This window comes from Hipposideros armiger, unplaced genomic scaffold, assembly GCF_001890085.2.
Source record: "Hipposideros armiger isolate ML-2016 unplaced genomic scaffold, ASM189008v1 scaffold_92, whole genome shotgun sequence".
Classification (NCBI taxonomy): Eukaryota; Metazoa; Chordata; class Mammalia; order Chiroptera; family Hipposideridae; genus Hipposideros; species Hipposideros armiger.
In genome coordinates, this window is record NW_017731442.1 from 1704777 (window position 1) to 1730418 (window position 25642).

At 41.5% G+C, this 25642-nt stretch overlaps 2 protein-coding genes across 3 annotated transcripts in view; one reads left to right on the top strand and one right to left on the bottom strand.

Annotated features, from left to right (window-relative positions):
- Positions 1-10521, bottom strand: NDUFAF1 (NADH:ubiquinone oxidoreductase complex assembly factor 1). The gene is made up of 5 exons (XM_019644841.1): positions 10050-10521; positions 6669-7320; positions 3481-3666; positions 828-902; positions 1-245 (listed from the first exon to the last, which is right to left on the bottom strand). The coding sequence occupies exons 2-5, from the start codon at positions 7242-7244 to the stop codon at positions 96-98; spliced, it is 987 nt and encodes a 328-aa protein (XP_019500386.1). The 5' UTR covers positions 7245-7320; positions 10050-10521; the 3' UTR covers positions 1-95.
- A 6076-nt stretch (positions 10522-16597) lies between these two features.
- Positions 16598-25642, top strand: part of RTF1 (RTF1 homolog, Paf1/RNA polymerase II complex component) — a 57185-nt gene continuing 48140 nt past the window's right edge. Inside the window, exon 1 of one of the 2 annotated variants that reach the window (XM_019645073.1) lies at positions 16598-16792. In XM_019645073.1, coding sequence (XP_019500618.1) covers positions 16598-16792 — 195 coding nt within the window. Of the gene's footprint in view, positions 16793-19512; positions 19583-25642 lie in introns of those variants that run through there. The other variant, XM_019645075.1, reaches the window with a different exon arrangement.

Sequence of the window (25642 nt, forward strand, 5' to 3'; positions counted from 1 at the left end):
TTGATTGAATGCCATTAAAGAACTACTTTATTTTGCCTGGGTCATCATGGATACTACTACCTTTAGTTTAGAAATACAAAACTACCATATGATCTCTATTTAAAAAGTCTTGGATTAAGCACTGGAGAATTTTCATAGGCAAATTCCTCTGTGTGGGATGGATCAGTAAACACTCCAATAAAATCTATTTCCAGGAAGAATGGACCATCCACTTTATCAGCCAGGGTGAATCCAATAGAAGAGATCTAAATTTAAAACAGAGAAATTGATCAAAATCACATATACTAATGTACTGATGTTGTTCCTATAGAGTTTTAAAATTCCATGAGGTAATTACTATAGCTGGTTCTGTATACTATCAGCCCTTAGCAAGTATACCATAGTTCTCCTATGCTGTAGCAAATTATAAGAGGAAGTACAGCGCTGCTTTTCTTTCCACATTCTAGCAATACTTCTCTCCCTTTAATGCAGTGCTACTTAAGACTAATGAGGACAACATGGATATCCAATGGAAGTTCCCTGAAGCTCTCCTGAACTCTTAATACTGTTTTCTTATAATAATAAATAATAATGTTTTCTTATTTTAAAGCTAAAATAAAAGGTAGGCATGCTGAAAAGAAGACCATAATGAAATTTCTCCAGGATGGGGGTTTGACTCACGAATAGGTCTGAGTCAGCATCAGTCTGGGTATTACAAGGGTGGCCTTGAGTAGGAATTTTCATCTTTCATTTTGCCAACCTTCAAAATGGACCGAACTCATCCTCACAGGAGTTGTGTTTCACTGAAGATAATACAGTTTTGGAGTGAAAGTAGAGGAAAATGTTACCTTGTCAAGCAGAAGCTGGTGCTGAGCATCCCGAATCCTTCCTTGATTAGAGAAGAAAAATTTGGAGAAAGGAATCTGAAAAAAAGAAACCATTTACTTCATAACTGAAATATGTAAGTAACAAGCATTTGTATGTAATTGCAATGATAAAAGAACAGTTTAAATTTAATTCTAAAATTATTTAATATATGCAGTTATGACAAGTGGCTAGTCATTTGGATCACAGATATATAAGAAAAAGATTAAACCCAATAGAAAAATAAGGATGGGGAGTAACAGGCACATTGTTAGTAGGAGTACAAATTAGTACAACTCCTTCAGAGGGCACCTGGCAATTGTGGTAGGCAGGATTCTAAGATGCCCCCCAAGATTTCTACCTCTGGTGTACACATACCTTCTTCCACATATCTGAACACTAACCTCGGTGCTGCTGTGAAGAAACTGCAGGCCCTAAATCAGTTGACCTTAGTATAGGGAATATTATCCTTTGTAGGTCTGACTTAATTACTGAGTCCATAACGGAACTGGTGAAAGATACTAGCCACATGAGAGGGATTCAGTGACGAGGGAGATTCTCCACTGCTGGCTTTGAAGATGGAGCTAAATAGCAAGAAATGCAGGCAACTTCTAGGAGCTGAGAGTGACTCCTAGCTGACAGCCAGGAATATATCCTAAGAGAATAATTAAGGATGTTTACCTCCGAGTTTGGTACAGTAGTGAAAAACTCTGAACACAATGTAAATGTACAATAGAGGATGGGTTAAGTAAATTGTGGTCTATTTATATAATAAAATATGCATTTATTTAAAATGATGTAGAAATCTATTTCAACAGAAAGTTGTATATAAAATTCAGTGAGCAGTATATGTTATAAAACAGCATGGCCACAATACCATTTTTGTAAAAAGAAAAGTATAAATAAAGGTCTGAAGGTACATACTAAAATAATAGTATTTTATCTCTGGGTAGTGGTACTACAAAATACTTTTTCCTTTTCTGCATTTTGTAACAAGTGTTACAAATATAATAATTATATATATATATATTAGTGCACAAATATGTATCAGGAGCCTATTATATGCCAGGCACCATTTCAGGTGCAAGGAAAACAGCAATGAACCATACAGACAAGATCCCTGCTCTGAGAATTTACAGAATTAGTTCCAGGGGAGCAGTGTAGAGAGTGACAATAAACAAAGAGATAGTTAATGAACAAAATAAGTTTACATAAGTGATGTTATTTGAAAAAGTTAAACAGGGTGGTGTTAATGAAAGTGACTGGTTTAGAGGGTGCAACTCTAGCTAGAAGGACCAGGAAAGGCCTGTGTGAGGCAACTTCTGAGCTGAGAGGTGAATGACAGGAAAGAGGAAGCAGGTGAAGATATGGGCAAAAGAACATACCAGGAGATACAACACAAAGTACAGGGGTCTGAGGTGGAAGTGAGCTTGTTGAGTTTGACACACAGAAAAGGGGCCAGTGGGAAGGAAGGGAAGAAGGAAAGGAGACTGAAAGATGAAGACGGGTCTGGTATAGGAGGCCCGGTAGGCCATGTTAAGGAATTTGGACTTTACTGTAATTGTAAGGGGAAACCACTGAAGGACTTTGAGCATGCAAGTAACGTTACCTGAGCTGTGCTTTGGAAAGCTCGCTCTGGCTGCTGAGTGGAATGGATTTTAAGGCGGCAAGAGGACAAATAGAAATCCATGAAGAAGCTACGGCAGTGATCCAAAGGCCTGGACTAGGGTAAGCGTGGAAGAGATGGCTAGAAATGCCAGATTCTGAGTGTATTTTGGAAGTGAGGTGACAGGATTCGCTAATAGACTGGATGTGGGATGAGGGAGAAAGGGACTCAAGGATGAGCTTTAGGTTTCAGTATGAGCAAAATGGGGATTTTCTTTTGAGTTTATGGGTTAAAAGCTTTCACTAGTCAGAAGATAGGAATGGGCACTTGATTTTGCCCTCACTCCCTGAATTTCCACTTATTTTTCTCCAGGTTAACATTTTTTACCTTCTCAAAGCTTCTTCTCATTTACAAAATAAGATGGCCTTCTACTACCAAGAAATAAATAAAACTTTTGATTTTAAAATATGAAGTATTTATTCCTCTTAAGGGAGCCTTTCTACTAAGCTAGGGACACTAGTTTAGTAGAGTTGCCTGTAAGAGGTGATAATGGCAGACACTTAAAAAGGAACAACTACTTGGGCACAGAACAGAGGTGTACCCATGAGTTAGTATGCACCTGGCCACATCCTTATCAAAAATATTTGATATCCTGGTTAGTAGGTTAACATTTATATTAATGAAAGGAAAAGTCAATTATGTAAATCTTGCCCTTAGGTCCTATTCCTTCTTTCCCTTTCCACACCTTCCAAGAGAGACTAATAATTTAAAAAGCTACAATGTAGGGATGGCCAGTTAGCTCAGGTGGTTACAGCGCAGGGTGCAGTGCTCATACCACCAAGGTTGCCAGTTTAATTCCCACATGGGCCACTGAGATGTGCCTTCCACAACTAGATTGAAACAACTACTTGAGTTGGAGCTGATGGATCCTGGAGAAACACAGTTTCCCAATTTAAAAAAAAAAAAAAGCTACAATGTAATCATGATCTCAAAAGACGTCATTTCATACACAGTAAAAACTGTGCTGTTACCTTGACCTCCTGCCAGTAGGGCCCCCCACGGGTGAACATGAAGTAACTGTACATCTGATTCTTCCTCTGGATTATATCCGTGTCCTCCCTGATGTTCACCATCCAAGGCCGACCATCTCCTCGGACACGGAGATACAGAGTGTTGAACTGAGACCAATCATAAGACCTCTTTCTGTCAAAAGGGCCCTAAGGTACAGAAAGAAAAGTTACTTTCACCTCATTTTCCACTATTAGTAAAATGCGAATCATCACCTTTTATAGCAATAAAAGGATCCACTATCCATTTTTCTGTCTCTCTGGGCTCTGTCACCATAAGAAGGCAGATAAATCTGGTGGTTCTTATTTTAGTACAAACTACTGACATAGATACATATTTCTAAGGTCATGTTCAAGACATGATTGGCCCAGGGCAATATTTACATGAGGAAGGCACTCATTTGGTGTCACTGAATGGAAAAGAACTGCTGTAAGTACCATCTTTCCTTGGTCCTATGGAGCAATGGCTCCTGAGTGGGCAACTTAATGGCAACTGCCTTCTCATAAATTAGAAAACTATGAAAGAGCTCAAGTTTTAAAATTGATATTTTATAACAACAGCTACCATCCATTGAAAACTTACATTAAGCACTTTATATACATAACTTAATCCTCACAACAGCCCTGAGATGGGTACTATCACTGTACTCCATTTTATAGATGAAGAAACTGAGTACTCAACTAGTAAGTGGTAAATCCGGTGCTGTTTAACTCCAAAATTTGTGTTCTTAACAACTATCTATACTGTCTCTCTCTTTGAAAGTGGAATGCAGTGTTAATCTCCAAAGGTGTTTATAGCAATTTCAGAGGTAATCTGATTTCAAGAATACCAGTGCACAGATATGAACTATTATCTACTAGCTGTATAACTTTGGACAAATCACTAAATCTCTCCAAGCCTCAGTTTCCTCATCTGTAAAATTGGGATGATCATACCTTACAATATTGTTGTGAGGAATAAAAGGGATAATGTATATAAAGCACTGGCAGGGCACACTTAATAAATGTTATCAACATTTTTCATTACTCCACAGTGAGTATCTAGCCATAGAATTATTTTCACCTGTGGACTGACCAAAGCCATCTTGTGGATTTTCAAGGCCTGGAAAGAAATCTTGTATGCATAGTTTGTTGCCTCTGAAAGAACACATACCTTTCTTTTTCATCATTATCTGGAGAGAGGGAAGCCTAATACTACTCCTAACATTTGCCTTTCTCCTTAAGCACAATATCTAAGCAAACACCCAGTGGCTGCGACCAAGGCCAGGCGTGGGAGCCCATCCTGAAACGACGCCTGGTCAGCAAATTTGCAAAAATTCACAGGCCAGTAGTGAGATAAAGGAGCTAACCTAAGTAACATTGGAAAATAGTTTTCTGACTGGAAACTGCAAGGCTAAAGACAAAAGATATACATAAACACTGTATTCTAGTTGATAAAGTTGTCTCTTGCAGGGTTATGGGTTAAAAACTCTGAAATTGCATTACATGTATACTGGGGTTGAATTAATAAGTAAATGGTGGAAGACATGTTTCTCATCATTACAGAGGGAAGTTAAAGAGAAGCAAGATAAGAGTAAGGCTAGCCTGAACCACATGGTACTGAATTAGAGTCTGAGCCTTAGTATGAACTCACATTTAGCTTAATATAGATACAGAAATCATTACAGACGTGTGTTTCCACAACTTGGTATGTATATATATGCTTCCTAGCTATGCCCACTGAGATGTCCCAGACAAAGTATCAGCCCAGTCACAACAAGCATACTCAGTGGCCAGATCTTGGTTTCTAATACCATTCTCCAAAAAAAGGAACCAGGATTCCTTTGAGAAATGTCTAATTCTAGGGTTGAGACAGGGAAAATACAAGATGAGTTTAGAACATCTTGTAGTGCCAAAAAGTGCTCAAAAACAAAGGGGTGGGGGGCATATCAAAGGGACAGGAGCCAACCTAAAAGAGATCGCAATGGCCAAACTTTGGAACACTTTGAGCAACAAAATAAATAACATAATATTGGATTATAACCCAAAGTGTGAGTCCATACTAAATTATTGAATGAATCAATAAATGTGGGAGAAACAAGTCTTCCTTTCTGAAGAATCCCAAATAACTTATGTAAATACTACGTCTTCCAGGAGATAGAACTTAATCCCATGCCCTACCCTACATCTTGAAAGTAGGGTGCACTTAGTATCTTGCTTCCAAAGATCGAAGTATAGAAAAAAGAAAAAAGTAACTTAACAATAGAGTAACCTGGCAAACACTACCTTGACCAGGTGATCAAGGTTAACACATCAGTGTGAAGTCATGCTGCTGGCATGTACCCAACATGATGTGATGAGAAGGGTACTTTACACTCTGTGGCACTCTTCCTAAAAACCCAGAACCCCAGTTTAGCCAGGAGAAAAAAACAGAAAATCCCAAATCGAGGGTCATTCTACAAAAATACGTGACCAGTATTTCTCAAATCCTCATGAAAAATAAGGAAAGACAAGAAATTGTCACAGACCAGAGGAGACTAATGACAACTAGAAGTAATGTGGTATCCTAGATGGGCTCCTAGAACAGAAAAAAAAGATATTAGTGGAAAAACTAGTGAAATCCAAATAAAGACTGCAATTAGTTAATAGTAATGTACCAATGTTAGTTTCTTAGTTGTGACAAATATACTGTAACAATATAAGATGGTAACAATTGGAGAAGCTAGATGAGGGGCATATAGGAACTCTCTGTACTACTTTGCAATTTTTTCTGTAAAAATGAAAACTATTCTAAAATTAAAAGTTAAAAAAAAAAGTCAGGCTAATCATACATCCACTTTAAGGAACCCCTGCCCATTACAGGGTCTGTGGTCTACATAAGAGGAGATGCAAACTCCCCAGATCATTATTCAAATGTTTAACCTCTCAGGGCTCCTCAAATATAAGAATGCCCTACTCTGGCCCAAAGTGATGCCCAGAAACAAGTAGTCCCTCCTCAGGAACCACTTTCCCCTTGTGCTTCAACTTTACACTTGTTCCCAGTAGTTCTTTAACCCATACAGATGAGATGCCACATGTTTTCATTTACAGAAACAAAAGCTCTCTGCTATAGATCAGGCTACAATGAAGATCACCGGAGTTCACTAGAAAACAGGTTCCTGGGCCTCACCTACCCTGGGAACCCTGGACATCATTGCACAGTACCCACTGCGACCACTTTCCCCATCGTGAGGCCCCTCAGAGCTCAGAGTTCCATACAGCAGTGCGCTTTGGTTATTCTTGCCCATTTTCAGGAACACTTCACTTCTGCCTCCAATGGTCTTGTCCGAAGTCACTATCCATTTATCCAAATCTTTTTTTCCACGGAACTGCCAGACAACCTTGGCTTGTTCCAGCAAGACCTCATGCAGAGGGCGGCCTTCGGGCCCTATCCAATGATTCACAATTTCATCCTTCAACCGCCTAAAATGGTCCTTTATTTCATCTTTAATTGCTTTATCAAAACTAACTTCAGGCTTCTCCTCAGGGGAAGTTATATCCAAAGCAGCTTCTCTCTGGTGATGTCCTTGCAAACCCCCTTCAGCGGTCCTCCGAGGGGAGCCTTGGCCAGGAGTAGCTACTGGTTTCTGAAGACTACTGGAACAATAGTCTGCAAAGCGAGTACACAAAAATGGACACGAAGCAACACTTGGCTTTGGGCATCTCCCGAGAATATAAGTGCCATTCAGCAATTTGTGAACCAAAGCCATGGTAAGAAGAAGTCAAAATGTCAATTTCTCCCTGGGCTATCAGGGAAAGAAGCTTCAGCAAATAGCCCAATTCCACCTATAACGGAAGAGACAATGAAGAGTTACCAGTGTAGCAATGAATACATCACAATTTCCAATTCAACATGGATCATGCATTGTGAAATTCATGAACTTATTTTCTAATTCTATAAACATTTACCCAGGGCTACTATGAGGCAAATACTGTTTGCACTGTATGTAAGGCATCCCACTGCCTTGTGAAAAAACACCAAGATGCACATATAAACACTGGTCCCTTTCATGGAATTTATAATCAACCCAAAAATAATTCAAGAATGTGTTTCAAAAGGTTGTGTCAATTTTAAAACAAATTTTTATGCTGGAGTTTTAAAGAAATAATTGGTTCCTAAAATAAAGTATTCAACTAATTCACTCCAAGACCTAGGCTGACATGTTAGCACTTTATCTATAAAAACAGGGAGTACAGTGTGCAGTGTATGTGGAGTCAGAAAACTTAGACTTGACACCTGGCTCTGCCCTCTTATTAGGATATATTGTAAATATTGGCAATTTCATATGGCTAACCCTAATAAAGCTGTTTAACTCAGGTAAAACAGTTACTGTTTTGAGGCCTCCATTTCCTCGGAGGTAAGGCTGTGTTAACACCTCCCATACCTCCCTTAAGGGATTCTTCTGAAGATCAGATGGAATGGTGGCTATGAGAGGGTTCTCTGATCCAGTAAGTCAGACAAGATCCCCAAGATTCTTCATGTCCAACAAGCTCCTAGTCCAAGGCTCACACTTTAAGTAACAAAGCTTTGACTATCAGTCACTAATAGAGCTCCTCAAAGATAGAAACTAAACAGTAGCACTAATACCACCACATTTAAATACTTTTTTTTTAATTTCATGAGTTTTGTTACCTTGTTGGTACTTTTTTTTGGTTTCAGGTGTACAAAACAACATATGATTAGACATTTATACTCCTCACAAGGTGATAACCCCCCCCCAAGTCTACTACCCCTCTGACATCATACATAGCTATTACAATACCATTGACTCTATTCCCTATGCTGTACTTTACATCCCGTGACTATATATATATATATTTAATTATAGCTGACATTCAATATCATTTTATATTAGTTTCAGGTATACAGTACCATGGTTAGGCATTTATATAATCTATGAAGTGATCCCCCCAAAAAGTCCAGTACCCATCTGACACCCTACATAACCTTTACATTGATTATACTCCCCATACTGTATTTCACATCCCCATGACTATTTTGTGACTAACCATTTGTACTTTATTATACTTTTTATCATTCTTTTAGAGTGGACTCTTTCTACTTGCAAAAAAAAAAAAGTTTGCTGTAAAACAGTGTGCAGTGTTATACCAGCAACAGCCTCTCAAATCTTGTGCTTACCACATCTCTTGATTGCATCATTTTCTCTTGTGCTTGATTTAATCTTGTGTTGTTTTGTACAGTAATATGCTGTACAGGCTTGTAGTGTAGAAGCAATAGGCCATTACCACATAGCCTAGGTATGTAGTAGGCAATTCCATCTAGGTTTGTGTAAGTGCCCTCTATGATGTTCAAACAACAACAAAATCACCTATTGATGCATTTCTCAGAGTGCATCTGTGTTGTTAATCAGCACTTGTCCATAATAAATCCCTTCGAACACCTTCTTACTGAGATGCCCCACCGTTTCCCATGGTGTGTATTCTCTCTCACTACAAGGAGCAATAAACCCAACTTGTTCAACTATAGGCTTGTTCCTGGTGGCCTCTGACTGTGGAGGGCATCAACAATGCTCTTCCTCCATATTCTCATAAGAACCTGTGCATACTTCTCACAGTCCTTACATAATTTTAGACTCTTACTTTTACCTGTTTAACTAACTAGCCTGATCTCCTTAATCTTAGGAACTATGGCTTGAACATAACTGATGCTTGATAATGTTTGCTGAATAAATGAAAACCATGTAAGTAATGCTTTCACATAAACTAAAAATAGAAAGAAACCAGGAAAAATAAAAAGTTGATCTGAGGTTCTGGAATCATAGGTAATATTTAAATTTCCCTCACTGATAGTACTTAAATGATCTTACCGCTACAAATACAGAAATATGGAAAATAAATGATATGCCCATATGGAATTTATGCAATCATAAAAATTATACTCCTGAACCCTATACTTGGGCTACACTACTAAGTGGCAAATAAGGACGAATCAAACTTGCTATGTGCTAACTTTACAAGTATAAAAATGCACAGAAAAAATATTTTCGGGGGTAAGAAAAATAAAAGGTTTAAAGTTGCGTGTAGGATGATGAGACTATGAGTAATATTTTTCCAAATCCTCAGTAGTGTTACTTTTCTAATAATAAAACTTTAATTATGAATGTTTTGTTTCATATTTTTACCAATAAAGTCAAACCCATTAACGGATGATTCCGTCCCAAAGTTGGTGAGTTTTAACAGCGACCTAATGCCCGCAGCTAAAAGGAAGTCTGTAAAGACAGTATATCCAAGGCTTATCATGTGCCAGAAACTGTTCTGTTATTTTCATTGACTTCTCACTACAGCCCTGAGAGAAGTAATATTATTATTCTAAACAATCCTGAGAGGGGTACTATTATTATTTCCATAATAAAAACCAGGAAACCGAGATTCCAAGATAAAATCGCCCGAGGTCACACATCTAGTATGTGTTAAAATTAACTCTACAGCCCCGGCTTTAAGCTCCCGATTCGAGTCGGGGATCGGTCCCGGCCGTGCTGCGGCTCAACACTCACCTGCTAAAGCGCTGTCGCCGCGGCACGTCCCGGACGCACCAACCGCCCGCAGGCGCCCGCCTGCCTCCGCGGCCTGGAGTCAAGAGTGGATTCCGTCCGGATCCCCAGCTTTTCCCGACCCGTACACCACTTTCCCCGTGTAGGTCCACCTGCTTTTACAGTCCCGCGGCAAAGCAGGCGTTATGATACTCGAGTTCCGGCCTAATACGGAGGCCGGGGTATAGCAACAAGCATTCCCAAACTCAACGACCTGAGGCTTTTGGTCAACTAGCTTCCCAAAAGGCTCGGTTTCCACAACACCTGAATTTTTTCTGCCCTATGTGAGAAAGTGGAGAGAATTTAGGAAAGATATTCGCCTCTTCTTCCTGCATTCCATCTTCAGGCTGCAATATCCATCCTTCATCTTTCAAATAGGAAGGACCCTAACGCTCCTTCGCCCTGCGGCGCTAGTATCCCCTCGTGCCCCATCACTCCGCAGCTGCCCAAGAGCTGTCTATGACCTCAGAGGGCTGGTTCTGCAGGAATTGCCCCCGCGGAATCTTTGGAGACCCATCACGCATCTGGACAGCAAACCGTCCTACCCGCCGTTTCCCAGTCCCGCTCCGTGGGGTCACCCACTCTGCAGGGCTTCTGCTATATCTTGCTCACACCAATGTTTAAACACTTTCAATATACAATAGTATCTTAATTATTATTCATTTACTTCTCACTTCCTCCACCACACTGTGAGCTTTCTGGGTCCAGAACTGGGCTGTTTGGATCCCCAGCACCTAGCATAGCGCTGGCAGGAATTAAGCACTCAGCATGAATTTGAATTGTAACTCCTGGCAGTTAACACCGTTCTTCTCTCAGGATTCTGAAAGACCTCACGAAATATAATTGCCTTTTCCAAGTTTCCTCCATCACTGGTTTCCACGCCACGACCTCTTCCTTCTTGAAATTCTGCTTTGACTTCTCTAGTCACTACACTTGCCTGGTTCTCCTACCTCCTCTAGCTGCCTCTTTCACTGACTTCTCTTCCCATAACCTTAAATGGGGTTGTCTTCAAAGCCCAGCCTGCACCTTCCTCTTTTCTAGTTTCAGATGAGTTATCTAAAGACAATTTGACAATCTATTTCCCTAAACCCCAGCATACATTTCCAACCTCTTGATAGCAGTTCCAGCAGTGGGACATGACACTAGCATCTCAAATTCAGTTATGTCTAAAACTGAGCTATCATATTTACGCATATTAACTCCTTCTCTTATCTTCCCTGTTTATGTAAATGCCCACATCCTTCTAAGCTGGAAATCATTAGCTATCCTTGGCTTCTCTCATTAAGCCCTCCTCTCAACAACCCTAAATTTTACTGAGCTCTCTTTGCTGTCTTTGATCTTCTGCTCCTTCTTTCTAAACCCAGGGAAACCAGGAAAGTTATTGCCCTTATACAACTTATATTCAATCTATTAACTACCTTACTCTAGACAGAACAGTTTGCCTATTTCCATGTCAAAATGTGGCACCCAGAACTAAATACCATATTCCTTTGGCCTCCAGATATGCCAGTATATAAATTCTAAACCCTCCATAATCTCCTACTCCATCTATAATACTTATACTTATCTTCAATTTCTCATCCATGCTGGTATCTGCCTAAACCATACTCATTCCTCCTCAAAATGGAATATTTTCTCTGCTCAGCATTCCTTCCTCTTCTGCATCCCAAAAGCTTGATCTTGTGGAGCTCCTGAGCTACCTGCTAATATAGTGAAGAAAACTGGCTTGCAGCAAGATAAAGATGCTGAGAGACAGGAATGGGAGGATAAAAGAAGGATAAGTGAGCTTTTATATTGCCAATTCTAGTTGTTCCGAGGCCCAGCTGCATCTATTGTCTTCCCACGCTTGGCTATTTAGTCTCTCCTTGACTTCCAAGCACCAATAAATTCCTTTTTCCTCAATAATCTGGGTTGGGTTTCTATCCCTTGCAGCCAATAGGTCCTAAATGATACATTGACTGCACCTATTCAGAACACACCTTAAATCCCATGTTCTCCTCAAAAGCTTTCCCTAATGCATCCATATCAAATGATGCTCTCCTTCTGACATCCTGTATTTATTTTTTATGCTATACACTCTGACAATTATGTTCAAATGAAAACTAGATTATAAACATGACTAAACTACTCATTCATCGTTTTATGTGTACAAGCCTTTTCAACAGGAAGGTAAAAACGAATGTAGTAATTTATTATATTCTTTAAAATATATACATTCTACAGTAAACTGCACAAATTTAAGACACAGAATGGGTACTCCCTCCAGAGGCCAAACAAAGAACAAATTTCATGAAAACCGTTAAGAAGGGCTGTAGTGACACAGGCCAGCAAAGTATACTGTAATAGTTCAGGTAAGAGGCTAATATGATTCAGCAGTTTCATATCTTAATGGAGACCCTTCAGAGTTTAAGGATGATCAGGGTATGATCCTGGCAAAGGAAATAAATAGTTTCAGAAAGGAAATTACCTCATGGGAATTTTGATCATGGTGGTGTTCTCTGGATCCAGGGTTAGTTCTCTGCTCTGCTAGTCCAGGAACTTGATTGTATCTATTTACTCAGAGGATTACTTTATTCATGCCAAGCAACTTTACAGGAGGAAGCATGACAAACCAGAATGACCATTCATTCATCTACAACAGAAAATGGGCCTGATTTGAGATCCAAGGCCATTTATCCAGGACAGTCCCTCCTGATGGGGAAGCCCACCCTGCAATCCAGACAGACTAGCGAGTGATGAGGGTCACCTACTTAGAGCTGGCAGTGTTCAAGCGGATTTTCCATTAAACAAAATGAATTGTATACCCTTATTTGGGGATATTTCTACCTGTAGTGCTGAGGCCAGGCATTTTTATGCCACTTTAATAAATTTCTGCACATAGACACATTCCTTTCCTATGACTTGTCTTATTGACTCCAGGCAGGTAAACCCCAATCCATCCCCCATGAATATGTGGGCTATAAAAGTCTGGCAATTTCAGCCCAGTGTGGGACAACTCTGACCACCTATTTTAGCTTCAGAGTACCCATGTGATCAGCTGACACTGTAGTCAGGTATGCACTGCAGTTCAACTTCTCCCACTTTCCCTCCCTTCCACAGTTGTCAATCCCCGGGACACTCCCTGATAAGCATTTTGCACACTAAACTCCATCTCAGAGTCTGCTTCTTGGAGCACCCAACCTGCAACAGTTGGTGCTAGGAGTAGTCTGAGAAAAAAGGTATTAAAATAATGTTTAGAAGCTGTGTTACTCAAGACACAGCTGGCAATGAAGATCTGATGATCCAGTTGTTAATATTGCATTGTTGGTAAATAGAGATGGTATGCTGGTGGAAGGGAATGTACTAGCTGGTGGGATGTATCAGACATTTAAAAAATATGGGAGGGCACAGTAACTATGATAGTAGAATTGGGTCACTGTTACTGAAAGCCAAGTGTGAAAGCCAGAGGGCCTCCTTAATAGCATATGAAGAGGGCTTCAACACCTGCAATGGGAGGGCAGGGAAAACTGAGGCCCAGGATAATTATCAGAATAGTCTGAATTCCAATAAGGTTATACTCCTAAGCCAGGCAAGTCATCTAAGCCAAGGCCCTGGCTGGGAAATAATGGGGCCAGACACTTGGGTTGGGGTTATGATTGATGCCACTGAAGATCTTAAATTATCAGACTCTCCTGAACCCTCTGAACCTGCAGAAATGGCTCACCAAGAAGCACTCCCCTCTTGCTAGTAGACAGTGCAGAGGCCTATACCAAATAAGACCACATCTGCCCTTACCTCTCTTCTGGACAGGCCGATAACTAGGATTGACACACTACATAACCCAGTGGGGAACATACTGAACCTGATAAGGGAGGAAAGGGGCTATATCCTAAAGGAGCTGCAAGAACTAGCTAAGCACATAATAGCAAAAGCTGGGAGACAGTAGCAAGACACTGGATTTTGAGGGTGCTTGATCAAGGGTACCAGATTGTAAAATTGAATTAGAGAGTTTATTGATTTGGGATCACTCTCCTGGCCACAGAAATTACCACTCTGCCGAGGACCCCAGGAAATGGTGCAAATTTGCTACTAAAATGGCTCTTAGAAGCATGGAAAACTCTACAGCCCACACGAAGCAAAAAAAAAAGCCAGAATTGCCAAAACATATGATGTAGGGCAGGATTTAAAAGCTGACAAGTACAACAAAGTGGATGTACTATATAAGGTCAGAAATCCCACCAAATGATTGCTTCATGGGAAGAACAACAGGATATTCCATTTACCAAGGCCATAAGGAATGTGAAGGTGAGAGGTGCACAGGCATCACGGAAAGTTCAGTAGTGATTCTCCATGTAGGGCAGGACTGACATTAGGAAAAGCTGTTACAAAACTCAGCTAACTACAGCCATGGGGTGATAGGACCTTGAAACAAGAGGCCAGGTGGCAGCACTTAACTTTCAGAAGCCAGGTAAATGCAATTATTAGTGGAAAGGTCAGAGTGACAGTCAAGGAGGCCTGACCCTCAGAGAATTATGGAGATAGTTAACAGAACATAGCATCGCCAAGGGCAAAATAAATGGATGGACAGCCAAGAGTGCTCTTCAGCTTTGAATCAGAAGAAGTCAAGGTTAGGTGATCAGGGGGCTGAGGGCAGTTGCCCCAATAAAAAGTGATCATCCTTTGCCCACTCTGATCTGAGCCAGTTTTCAGACTCTGAACCAATTAATAGAGATGATCAGGTCACCAAAAGGAGGACCCTACCTCACAGAAGGGCACAGGCTTCAGGGTGGCTAAAAATGGGGGAGCTGGCCTGGTCATTTTGGATCATCTTGGCTATGGTCTCAGTTCCAAGGATGTTTTGGAAGAGAAGTCTAGGGTTTATATCTTAAGAAAACTCCCTTGGAGTAAAGGGGTTGCTGGGCCTTATTTAGGTTGTTTTTTCTACCTGAATCCTGAATATCTATTCAAGCTAACTGTCAGCAAACTGGACATCTAGGTATGTGTTTATTTCTAGGGGTTTCTCTGTGTATGATGTGATATTTTCTTTTATTACTTTTTTTTTTTTTTTTAGCTGAGCCATCCTGCCACCTGTTGGCAGCTCAGCAGCAGCTCAGCTTGGGCCAGGAATCAAACCAGCGACGCAGTCGCCCGCACTTTTGAGCGAGCTCTTAACCAACTGAGCCACTCGACCTGCCCTTTTTATTACTATTTTAAGGCATGCACATTTGTCATATGTATTGTAAACATGCTGGAGAAAATATAATTTACACAGTAAAGGGGAAGAGAAAAAGGGAAGCAGAGACCAAGAACTCATCAGCCTGCCTCTGCCCAGTAATGCCTAAGAAAGACTGGGGTCTAACTCCCAAGTTCACTACCAGAATAAAGAATTAATGGACTTCAAATTTTTAGAACAGTTTCAAGTTGTTATTGCTTATGTTCCCTACCCTGTATTCCAAATCCCACAAAGAAATCACTTTGGAGCTGCCCTTTTTATCAGCTGACCTCAAGCTCAACAGGCATAAAACTGAACTTATTTCCCACATACAACCATTTCCCAAACCTCCTCTCTACCTGTGTTTTCTCAACGAAGGGCCCAATGACCACCAGCTTCCTATGCCAGAATCTGAGCATCATTTGTGTCTGGGACCTCACCTTATCCCTCTCCCACCTAATCTCCAAGTCCTGGTAATTCTACCTTCCAAATTATCCATCCAGTTCTTACCATTTCCACTGCTTCTTCCTTCGTTCAGGGCACCATCATCTCTTGCTAAAATGACACCAACAGCCTAAATGGCCTCCCAGCCCTTAGTATCCCTCCCTTCTAATGCATTTGCTGCACTACAGAGGAATCTTTTTAAAACATAAATTTAATGTCGTTTCTTCAGTTTTAAATCTTTCAATACTTCCTAATATAGCTTATTTGGCTCTGATTGATGTGGCCACCATGTCCCTCCGCAGCCTTAGCCCACACACCATGTCACTGTTCGGCTATAATGAACTTTCAGTTCCCTGAACCCAACTTTTTTTATTGTCGCTGGGCCTTTGCCCACGCGGTTTTCTGCTTGGTACACCTTTCCCTCTACTTTTCTGTTGGGTAACTCAGATGCATCCTCCAAGTCCCAGCTTAGGTGTAACTTGCACAACGGAGATATGAAGGCTTCTTCGCCCATCCTCCTTCTCTCTGGGTGGTCCAGGTGACTTGTGCTTTCCAGGAGGGCGGCTCTTGACGTCGCCCTCCACACTCCATCAGTATCGGACAGTTAAAAGTCTCCTCAGAGCGGACCCAGATGCTTGCGGCTTCAGTCCACGACATGTGTAGAAAGCCCACCAAGCTTCGGCCCGGCAACGGAGACACACCCAAGGGTTCCAGAGGCCTGCGCGGGGAAACGGAAAGTGGTCCACTGCCGGGAACCCAGCCCGGTGCTGGGCCCAGCCTCCCACGCTGCGTCGGGGGCGGAGCAGGGCGGGGCGCTGAGCGCCAGCGAACGGCGTGCGCCGAGCGGGGGCGGGGCCAGGGGCGGAGCGGACCGCGCATGCGCGGTCGCCTTTGTGTGGGTCGAGCGGCGGCGGCGGCGGCAGTGGCGGTCCCACTGGCAGGCGGGCTAGAGGGGAGTCCGGGCGGCGTCCGGCGTGAGAGCCGGGGGACCACCATGGTAAAGAAGCGGAAAGGCCGCGTGGTGATCGACTCAGACACGGAGGACAGTGGCAGCGACGAGAACCTGGATCAGGTGAGGGCAGGCCGCGGAGGCGCGGGCCGGCGGAGCGGGAGGACTGAGTCCGGGCCACGGGAACCGGGAGCCGGCCTGGCCCGGGGCCTCCGGACCCGAGTGCCTAGCCAGCCCCGTGCCCTGACCGCCTCTGCCGCTTCCCTCCTATCTTCCCTGCATCTCCCAGAACCCTCGGAGTCCGGCCAGGGCCTGGAGACTGAGCCCCGAGGACTTGGCGCCTTGGGCGGGAGGCGGGGCAGGGACCAGGCTGGTGGGCCTCGGGCTTGGGGGATCGGAGGGGTCCGTGATCTGCGGGGCCAGATTGGGGTGGCGGGCTGCAGGCCAAATGATCCGGGCCAGGAAAGATAGGAAGTAACGCCCGCCAACCTGAGAGGCTGGGAGGTTTTGGAGGAGGTGCAAGGGGTGAGCGTGGGGCTTTGGGGTGGGAGGGTGACGAGAAGGTACGGGCTCTGGAAGGTGAAGTTTTTCAGACAAGGGGTGTAGACAGAGAGGAGGGACATTCATAAATGTTGCGGAGACCCTCTGCGGTGCTTGGCGAGAAGGACTTAGCTGCGGGCACGAATCTATTTGGCAACTAGGGTCGTTCGTGGTTGAGAAGGGACCCTGATGAGATGTCAGACTGAAGAAAACTCTTAGGAGAAGGAAAGAGGATAGAAGTGGAGAACTAGAGCGACATGGAGGGACTGAGACTAAGGCCTCTTGGCTGTTTTCATGCAGCATCCCAGAATTCTTTCTTACTTGAAGATTGTGCAGGAAGTATGGAAAGTAACTTTTGGTCTCAGTGTCTTGGGGTTGCTTGAACTGTTTATATACTCTAGAAAATACTGTAGGGAGGAAGCTGTCCTTTGAAATAGTGCTGTAGTGATACAAAAAGGATTTTCCCCTGTGTTTTGTGAACAAATGATATAAAGAATATACAAAAGGTAGTAGCTCTGTAAGTTGCGTAGGGAGAGTACTGAACTTGGAAACTGAAAATTTGAATTCTAGGCTGGACTATGGTGTTTTCTAGCTATATATTTGGTCACAACTGTAAAATCTAGGTATAACATTAGCTTTGTATATCTAATTGTGCTATAGGAAGGATCAAGTATTTGTACGTAAGAATGTTGGTACAAGCAGTTGCAGATAAAGCTTTTGTATAAATGGCTTCATGAGGGTCCTTGGTAGTAGGCCAGAGGTCTCAAGACAGATATCAGGGCCTGAAGGAGAGAACTTTTAAGAGGAGGGACTGGAGATGTGTTGAAAAGGGCTATTTTGAAAATGGTGGTATGGGGTGGGGAAGTAATAGGGCCTTTGGAGAACTATCAAAGGGATAGAAACCTTGTTTTGGGATAGGATTGAAAGGTAAGTTGAAAATATTCTCAATGAAAGGCTCCTGAAATTTACAAGAACAAAGAAAATATATATTCTTAACTGTAAAAGTTTGGTTGATAATTTTAGAATGACAGGAGAATTAGAACTTTTTTGTTTTTACAGTTTTCTGATCTAGAAATGTAGATATTTCTGATAATAACATCAGCTACAATTTACATCGTGCCTAGCGTGAACTAGTCACCTTATTAGGTGCTTTATTTAAATGGTCAAGTTTTCAAATTATGAAGTTGGTATGATTTTTCTCGTTTTACATATGAGGAAAATGGAGATTGAAGAAGTAACACCAAATTTACACAACTTGTAATTGGTAGAGTTGGAATTTGAACCCAAATCTGCACAATGACAAGGCATATATACTCTTTCCACTTAATCTCTTTTAATTTTTCATATTGCAAAATGAAAATGAGAATACTAGTCATTTTCTTTTCATGTTGCTAGAATTCATATTTGTAAAGTACATTGAATAAAGAAAATTGGTATATCAGTTATAAAGATTATTTGGGGGGCTTTCTTGGTAAAGCGCTGTCAGTTCTGATGGTGAATGAACTAAGCAAATTATTCTGTCATTAGTGATTTTCCACAGAATTCTGACAAATGAAATGAGAACTTCCTTTTGTGGTAGAGAGCTCCACAAAGAGGTTTTCCAAAGTAAGAATTGGAGGGGATTGCAACTTTAAACCCAACTCTATTTGTAAAAAGAAATTAGCATGAAATGTGTAAGTAATACCTAATACATTTTAACAGCAATTTCAACTTCCTCCTCTTCAACCACTCATAGACATTCTTTTATCAGATGGGAACCAGATCAAAATTCCCTTTCCCTGCTCATCCTAACAGAGTGCCTTCAATCTACCTGTCTGTTCAGCACTGTACCAGGCTGTCAGAGGAATCAGAGAAAGATCTCTGCCCTCTAGAAGTTTTCACCAGAGATCTTTAGCAGAAGTTCAAAGTCAGCATGGTTGGGGGTCTTTAAGAATCCTCAGAACAAAACAAGTGCATTCTGGGCCTTTCCTGACCAAGATGCCTTGGGCTGTTCCATCTAGTTCTAGGTCTTCATTTGGAGTATAGCTTCATATTTGCTGTCTAGTGTATTGTACTTATGGAAAAGAACAAACCATGACAAATCTCTGAGTGTCTAGTGTGAGAGTGGAACAGAGTAAGGAGGTCCTTTATCCCTGCGTTTTCCAAATGGGAATCTAAGCCATTATGTCAGAAATATTATCTTCAACTTAGTCCTTACTGAAGGTGAGGCAGGTGAGTCTTTTACAGTGGTTTTCTTTCTGGTGGGAGGAGGGCCACCTGTGTCAGAAGCTATCTGGGTTGCTTATTTAAAATGTACTTTGCAGGGGCTCCCATCCCAGACCTACTGAATCAGACCCTCAGGGGATAGAGCCCTGGACTCTGCATTTTTACCAGGTACAGCCCAGGTACTTATTTATGTTAATGATTGAGACCACTGTCTGATGCTAGTTAATCTTTTTAGGAAGACACTCTAAGTAGTTTGGGAGAGAAATAACTTCCTGTCTTGATGTATGTGCAGGTGTAACAAAAAACTTAACAGAGATGTTTAAGGTGGCAAAGCTGGTGGTTTTTCTAGATCTCTGAAGCTATTTGAATTGTTGGGATGCTTTTTATTGAGGGCTATTTTCTTTTTTTTTTTTTCGGCTTCTTGATGGGAAGAGGTATGTAGTAACTAAATTGGAGTTGTTTAAAATTTGTTTTAACTTTCAGTGCTTTTTAAAACTCAGACCTTTTGAGAATTTGAAGAATTTCCTTTAACTTGTGACTTGGTAGTGACTTTACTTTTTATCTTGACCACACCCTTTCTTCAACATTTTAAAATTGCAAATCATGAAGATACTTTGCCTTTGGCACCTCTTGGGGAAAAAACAAAAAACAATTCGAGGGAAACCTAGGCTTTTTACCCCATTATGTGACTCCATGGAGATAATATGTGTCACTCTTTATGGAATAATATTTATGCAGTAGGTCCTAGAAAATGAAAAGCATCCAAGAAAATAAAGGAATCAGAGTTCTCTATTCAGATCAATATAGCTCAGTATTTATAAAACTTTACTCTTTCTCAAGAAAAAAAAATTGAGCTACATACATATTGGATTACTTGAGTTTATTTCTTTTCTAATTTTAAATGTTGCTTATGTTGTCATGTCCTGTTTTTCTCTGCTCATCCTATTTGAAGTAGCAATAATTAAATTTATCTTTGAGAGAATAGGCCCCCTAAGTATTTTTTAGGAATTATTTTTAGATATTAAATGTAAAAAAATATCATCGTTATAAAGTATCCTTCCATAAACCTTCCCCATTAAAGTTGGGAAATTTAAAAGCTGTGTTTCTCATTAATATGGTCTTTTTTATATTAAAGTCTAGGATGAACTTGTGAGAAATGTCAGGGTTGACTTGTGAAGTTAGTTTTTTGTTTGTTTGTTTTGTTTTGTTTTTGAAGGATTTTTTTTTTTTAACTTCATTGGGGAACAGTTTTTCCAGGATCCATCAGCTCCAAGTCAAATCACTGTTCTCAATCTAGTTGGGGAGAGCGCAGCTCACTGGCCCATGTGGGAATCGAACCAGCATCCTTGGTGTTATGAGTCTGTGCTCTAACTACCCGAGCCAACCGGCCGCCCTAGTTTTTTTTTTTTTTTAAGATTTTATTGGGGAATTGGGGAAGGGGACCAGTCAAGTTGTCCTTCAGTCTTCGTTGTGGAGGGAGCCAGTCACCATCTGGCTTCCCGTCGGCAGCTTGTGGCCTCTAAGCTCAAGGTGCTGTATTCAATCTTAGTTACGGGTGGGTGTAACCATCCCATGCAGGAGTCGAACCAGCAGCCTTGTTGTTAAGAGCGCACGCCCTATCCACTGAGCCATCCGGGCGGCAGCTCAGCTTAAGGTGCCGAGTTCAGTCTTAGTTGCAGGTGGGCATAGCCACCATCCCATGCGGGAGTCGGACCTGGCAGCCTTGTTGTTAAGAGTGCATGTCCTTTCCATTGAGCCAGACGGGCGGCAGCTCAGCTCAAGGTGCTGAGTTCAGTCTTAGTTGTGGATGGGCATAGCCTACCATCGAACAGGTAATCTTGCTGTTACACCAGCTGAGCCATCCTGCCACCTGTTGGCAGCTCAGCAGTGGCTCAGTTCGGGCGCAGCATCACTGGCCCATGCGGGAATCAAACCAGCGGCCCTGTTGCTCAGAACCCGTGCTCTTAAAACAACTCTTAACCAACTGAGCCACTCGGCCGGCCCCTTGTGAAGTTTTTAATTTGTGTCATAATGTTTCATCTAACTGGATGTAACTCATTTGGTAATTTCACTCAACTTTTCTTTGGAAATAGTGCTGAGAAGATTGAGTTTCATGGGTGGGAGCTTTAACAGAGAATCTCTTAGGAAAAATTCAAAACCCATCTTTTACACCAGTTCTGTTGGTATACTTATTGCTCCCTTCCTAAACTATAACTTCCTCAAGGGCAGAGATTGTTTATTTTTGAACAAATGTTTTACACAGTGCTAGGCACTAAGGCTCTTGGGTGAACAAAGTAGCAGCAGTTTCCACCTTCAAGGAGCTTAGAGGAGAGAAATAAAGGAGGGGAGGAAGGGGAGGGAGGAAGGGAGGGGCAGGTGCAGGCATGGCTCAGAGAGTCATTTCATTACAGACTACGTAGGAAAGAAGAGCAAGGATACTGTTGAGAGTATGACAGGGATCCTATACTAGCCTGTTGGGAGTGACATTTAAACTGAGACATGGAGTATGTGTTAGGGAAAAGATTAGGAGACTGAAGAGTACAGTGTTGAGTGTTCATGGTTGAGGGACCAGCATGTACAGAAATGTTAGGCAGGAAGGACCTAGCACCCTCATGAAACTGAAAGAAGCACAGTGACTAAAATCTAATTGGAGAGAGAGTGGTACAAATGAAGCTGCAGAAGTAGTCTGGACCTTCTGAGAATGGAAAACCCAATTTAGGGGATCACAGCCAGCATTAAAAATAGAAATGAAATTGAATCGAATAGGAAACATCAGGTGTGTCAGACCTAGTATTAAGTATTGTTTTATGAAATTTGTGTTTCATGTATATACATGTCCGTGCATACTGAGTCATCAGGTATAATTTAGCTTACTGTGTACTGGGGTTAAAAAGTTTAAAGCCACTGGCAAGGCCATGTTGGCAATGTTAAGGACTTTGGACTTTATTCCGAGGGTAATCAGAAACCATTGAAGGATTTTAAGCTGGAAGAGATGTTAAGATTTGCCTTTTAAAACGTTTGTCCAGGCTGCTATGTGGATAGTAATCTGGAGGGGAACACCAGTTAGGTAGCAGATAGAAGAGTCCAGGTGACAGAAGTTCGAGAGCATAAGCTCCACTAGAATGGAGGCTTCAGAAGGGAAGGGCTTTTTGTTCACTGTACTATCTCTGCACCTAGAACAGTGCCTGGCCTGCGGCAGACAATATTTGCTGAATGAATGGATTGGTATGGTAGTTAAAGAGACAACAGAAAGTAGATTTGGACATAATATTCAGGATATAAAACTGAGAGGACTTAATGACTGCTTGGATGTTGGGGTGAGGACGAGGAGGCTCTGGCATGAAGCAGGAAAACCTAGAGCAGCAGTTCTCAACCTGTGGGTCGCGACCCCTTTTGGCGTCGAACGACCCTTTCACAGGGGTCGCCCAAAACAAAAAGTTATTTACATTACGATTCATAACAGTAGCAAAATTACAGTTATAGAGTAGCAACGAAAATAATTTTATGGTTGGGGGTCACCACACATGAACTGTATTAAGTGGTCGCGGCATTAGGAAGGTTGAGAACCGCTGACCTAGAGGAAGATCAGATTTAAAGGTGACAAACATGAGTTCAGTATTAGATGTGTAGAGTTTATAAAGTTGTCTAGGAGATATCCAAGTGGTGACATCAAGCAGGTAGTTGAAAATAATGCATGCCTGACACAGAGGAGGCACTTAATAAATCTTTGTTGAATAAGCAAATGCTACTTAGCAAGTGCTACTTACCAAGCTTTCTAACCTGGTTACATTAGGATCACCTACAGAGATAAAGGACATTGTCAATCTGGGGCTTCTTGCTGAAGCCCCTCTGCTATAATAACGATATCCCTTTAAGGAATAGAACTCTGCATTAGTTAGAAAGTGTATTAGGAGAGAGAACTAAGTAAAAACAAGTTAGCAGTAGAATTTTTAAAAACTTTTATGTACCTTTTGTTTTGAATGGTTGAAAACAGATTTTATTTTGTCAATTCTATAAAGTTATGGGCATTTATGTAACTCAGTATTTTATCTACAAATATAATTATTTTGTTGGAAATGTGAAGGGACAGTTGCCACATGTGAAATGTAAAGGATTATTATACTGCCACTTTGGAATTATTACTTTAGAAGGATTTTTGTGTTTATGTTCATTGTTTTTTCTTTTTTTTATTATAAAAATAGTAAATTTTTATTGAAACAGTCCCTACAAACAGAAATACCTCTTTGTCCCCGAAAATACTTCTACACTGGTTCCATTCCTTACTCCTGAAAATTGACCAATGTCCACTCTTGGAATTATGTACCTCTACCAACAGTTTTGGTATGAAAGAATGGGAATAAACATCTCATATTTAAACCTCTGAATTACTACTCTTTTCCTCAGCATCTCCTAAGTCCTCCAACTTCTCTCTGTCCCTGTGGCTGTTTACCTTGTCCAGGTCACCATCCATTCTGATGACATTGCTGTGGATTCCTTCTGACTCCTCTCTGCACTTCTACCCTGGCCCCTCTGGTATGCTCCTCTGTCAGTCGGAATGCTTTTTTGAAAACCCTCGGGGGATGGTCACTCTCCTGCTTAAAACGGTTTGATGGCTCCGCAGTGCCTTCAGATAAAAGCCAGGCTTCTGATCCTGCTTTAGAAACCTCAGAATGATCTGATTTCTTACCTCTAACCTACCTTATTCCATTTTCCCCCTTGCCTGCTAAGCTTCATGCACATTGGTTCTCGTTAAATTATTTGACTAAAACTAAGCTGTTGTCAGCATTAGGGCCTTAGCTATTCGGGAGACTCTGTCCAGAAAATTGCATCCCTTTTTCTCCCCCAGAGTTTCTAGACTCAACCTAAATGCCACTGCCTCAGAGAGCCTCCCCTGATCACCCTATTCTCAGATAGTTTCCCCATTCACTTGATTCACTTCCTTCTTAGCACTAGACATAATTGTTTTTTGGGGTTTTTTTACTTGTATATTGTCTGTCTGCCTTACTTGATTTTAAATTCCATGAGGTGAAGGACTATGTATCCTTTCTTCATGACTGTCTATCCAGGGCTTGGTAGACAATAGGTACTGGTAGTAGGGTAACCAACTATCTCTGTTTGCCTGGAACTGAGGAGTTTCCCAGAATGCATGACTTTCAGTGCTAAAACTAGAACAGTCCTGAGCACACCAGGATGTTTGGTCACCCTAGCTAGTACTAATTACTTACATTAGTTATATTTGTGGGATGAATAAGTGGAAAAAAGCTCAGCATGCTAATTGGCTATAAAAACATCTGAGGTGTATCCATATGGGCATTTATTCTCTCTTTCTGGAGTGCAGAATATGTATCCTACTTACATGTGATCCTGGGAGGTCCGGTTTAAGAGATGAGATTTAATTTCCTTTAAGTAAGAGGGAGCTAAGTTGCTTTATTACAGGTTGATCTTAACATGACATCACAGAAAATGCATTATTTGTGAATGATGGGGTGGGGGAAATAAATCTTAGGGTTCATGAGTCTTCACATATTGATGGATTAGAATTCTAATCTTAACCATAATAATACTGTTTTAGTATACATTACCTTAGTGCAATTTAGACTTGCTTTATTACAAGGTCTCAATTTTGGCAATTTAATTTAATGTTAAATATGGCTTTTAAGCAATGTGAATAAAACTGCTATAGAAGCCAGATATGGCATCCTCCCCAGCCATACCTATAGAATGTTGGACATTGGCATTACTTTAAGCAGTTCTTTGGTTCAGCTTAAATTTGATATACCATGCTGGCACTCCATACTGCTGTTCCCCTAGAGCAGCGGTTTTCAGCCTGTGGGTCGCGACCCCTTTGGGGGTCAAACGACTCTTACACAGGGGTCGCCTAAGACCATCGGAAAACAAAAAGATATTTACATTGGATTCATAACAGTAGCAAAATTACAGTTATAGAGTAGCAACGAGAATAATTTTATGGTTGGGGGTCACCACAACATGAGGAACTGTATTAAGGGGTCGCGGCATTAGGAAGGTTGAGAACCGCTGCCCTAGAGAAATGCTAAGATAGGACAGTTTTTACTGGGTGAGATGAAATACAAGGATGATGGTGAGAGAGAACCACTGGCACACAGAAACATTGTCTCAACCAGTGGGGCACAGTGAAGCAGGCTGGCAGGAGAGAGCTATAGATGGACCTACCCCTTGTGCATGAATCAGTTTTAGATTGGTTTTTTT

Coding starts and splice junctions, on each gene's coding strand:
- NDUFAF1 (XM_019644841.1), bottom strand. CDS start 7,244: ATGGCTTTGGTTCACAAATTGCTGAATGGCACTTATATTCTCGGGAGA. Junction 3,667..6,668: donor TGATGTCCAGGGTTCCCAGG/GTAGGTGAGGCC, acceptor TCTGTACCTTAG/GGCCCTTTTGACAGAAAGAG. Junction 246..827: donor ACCAGCTTCTGCTTGACAAG/GTAACATTTTCC, acceptor TTTTAAATTTAG/ATCTCTTCTATTGGATTCAC.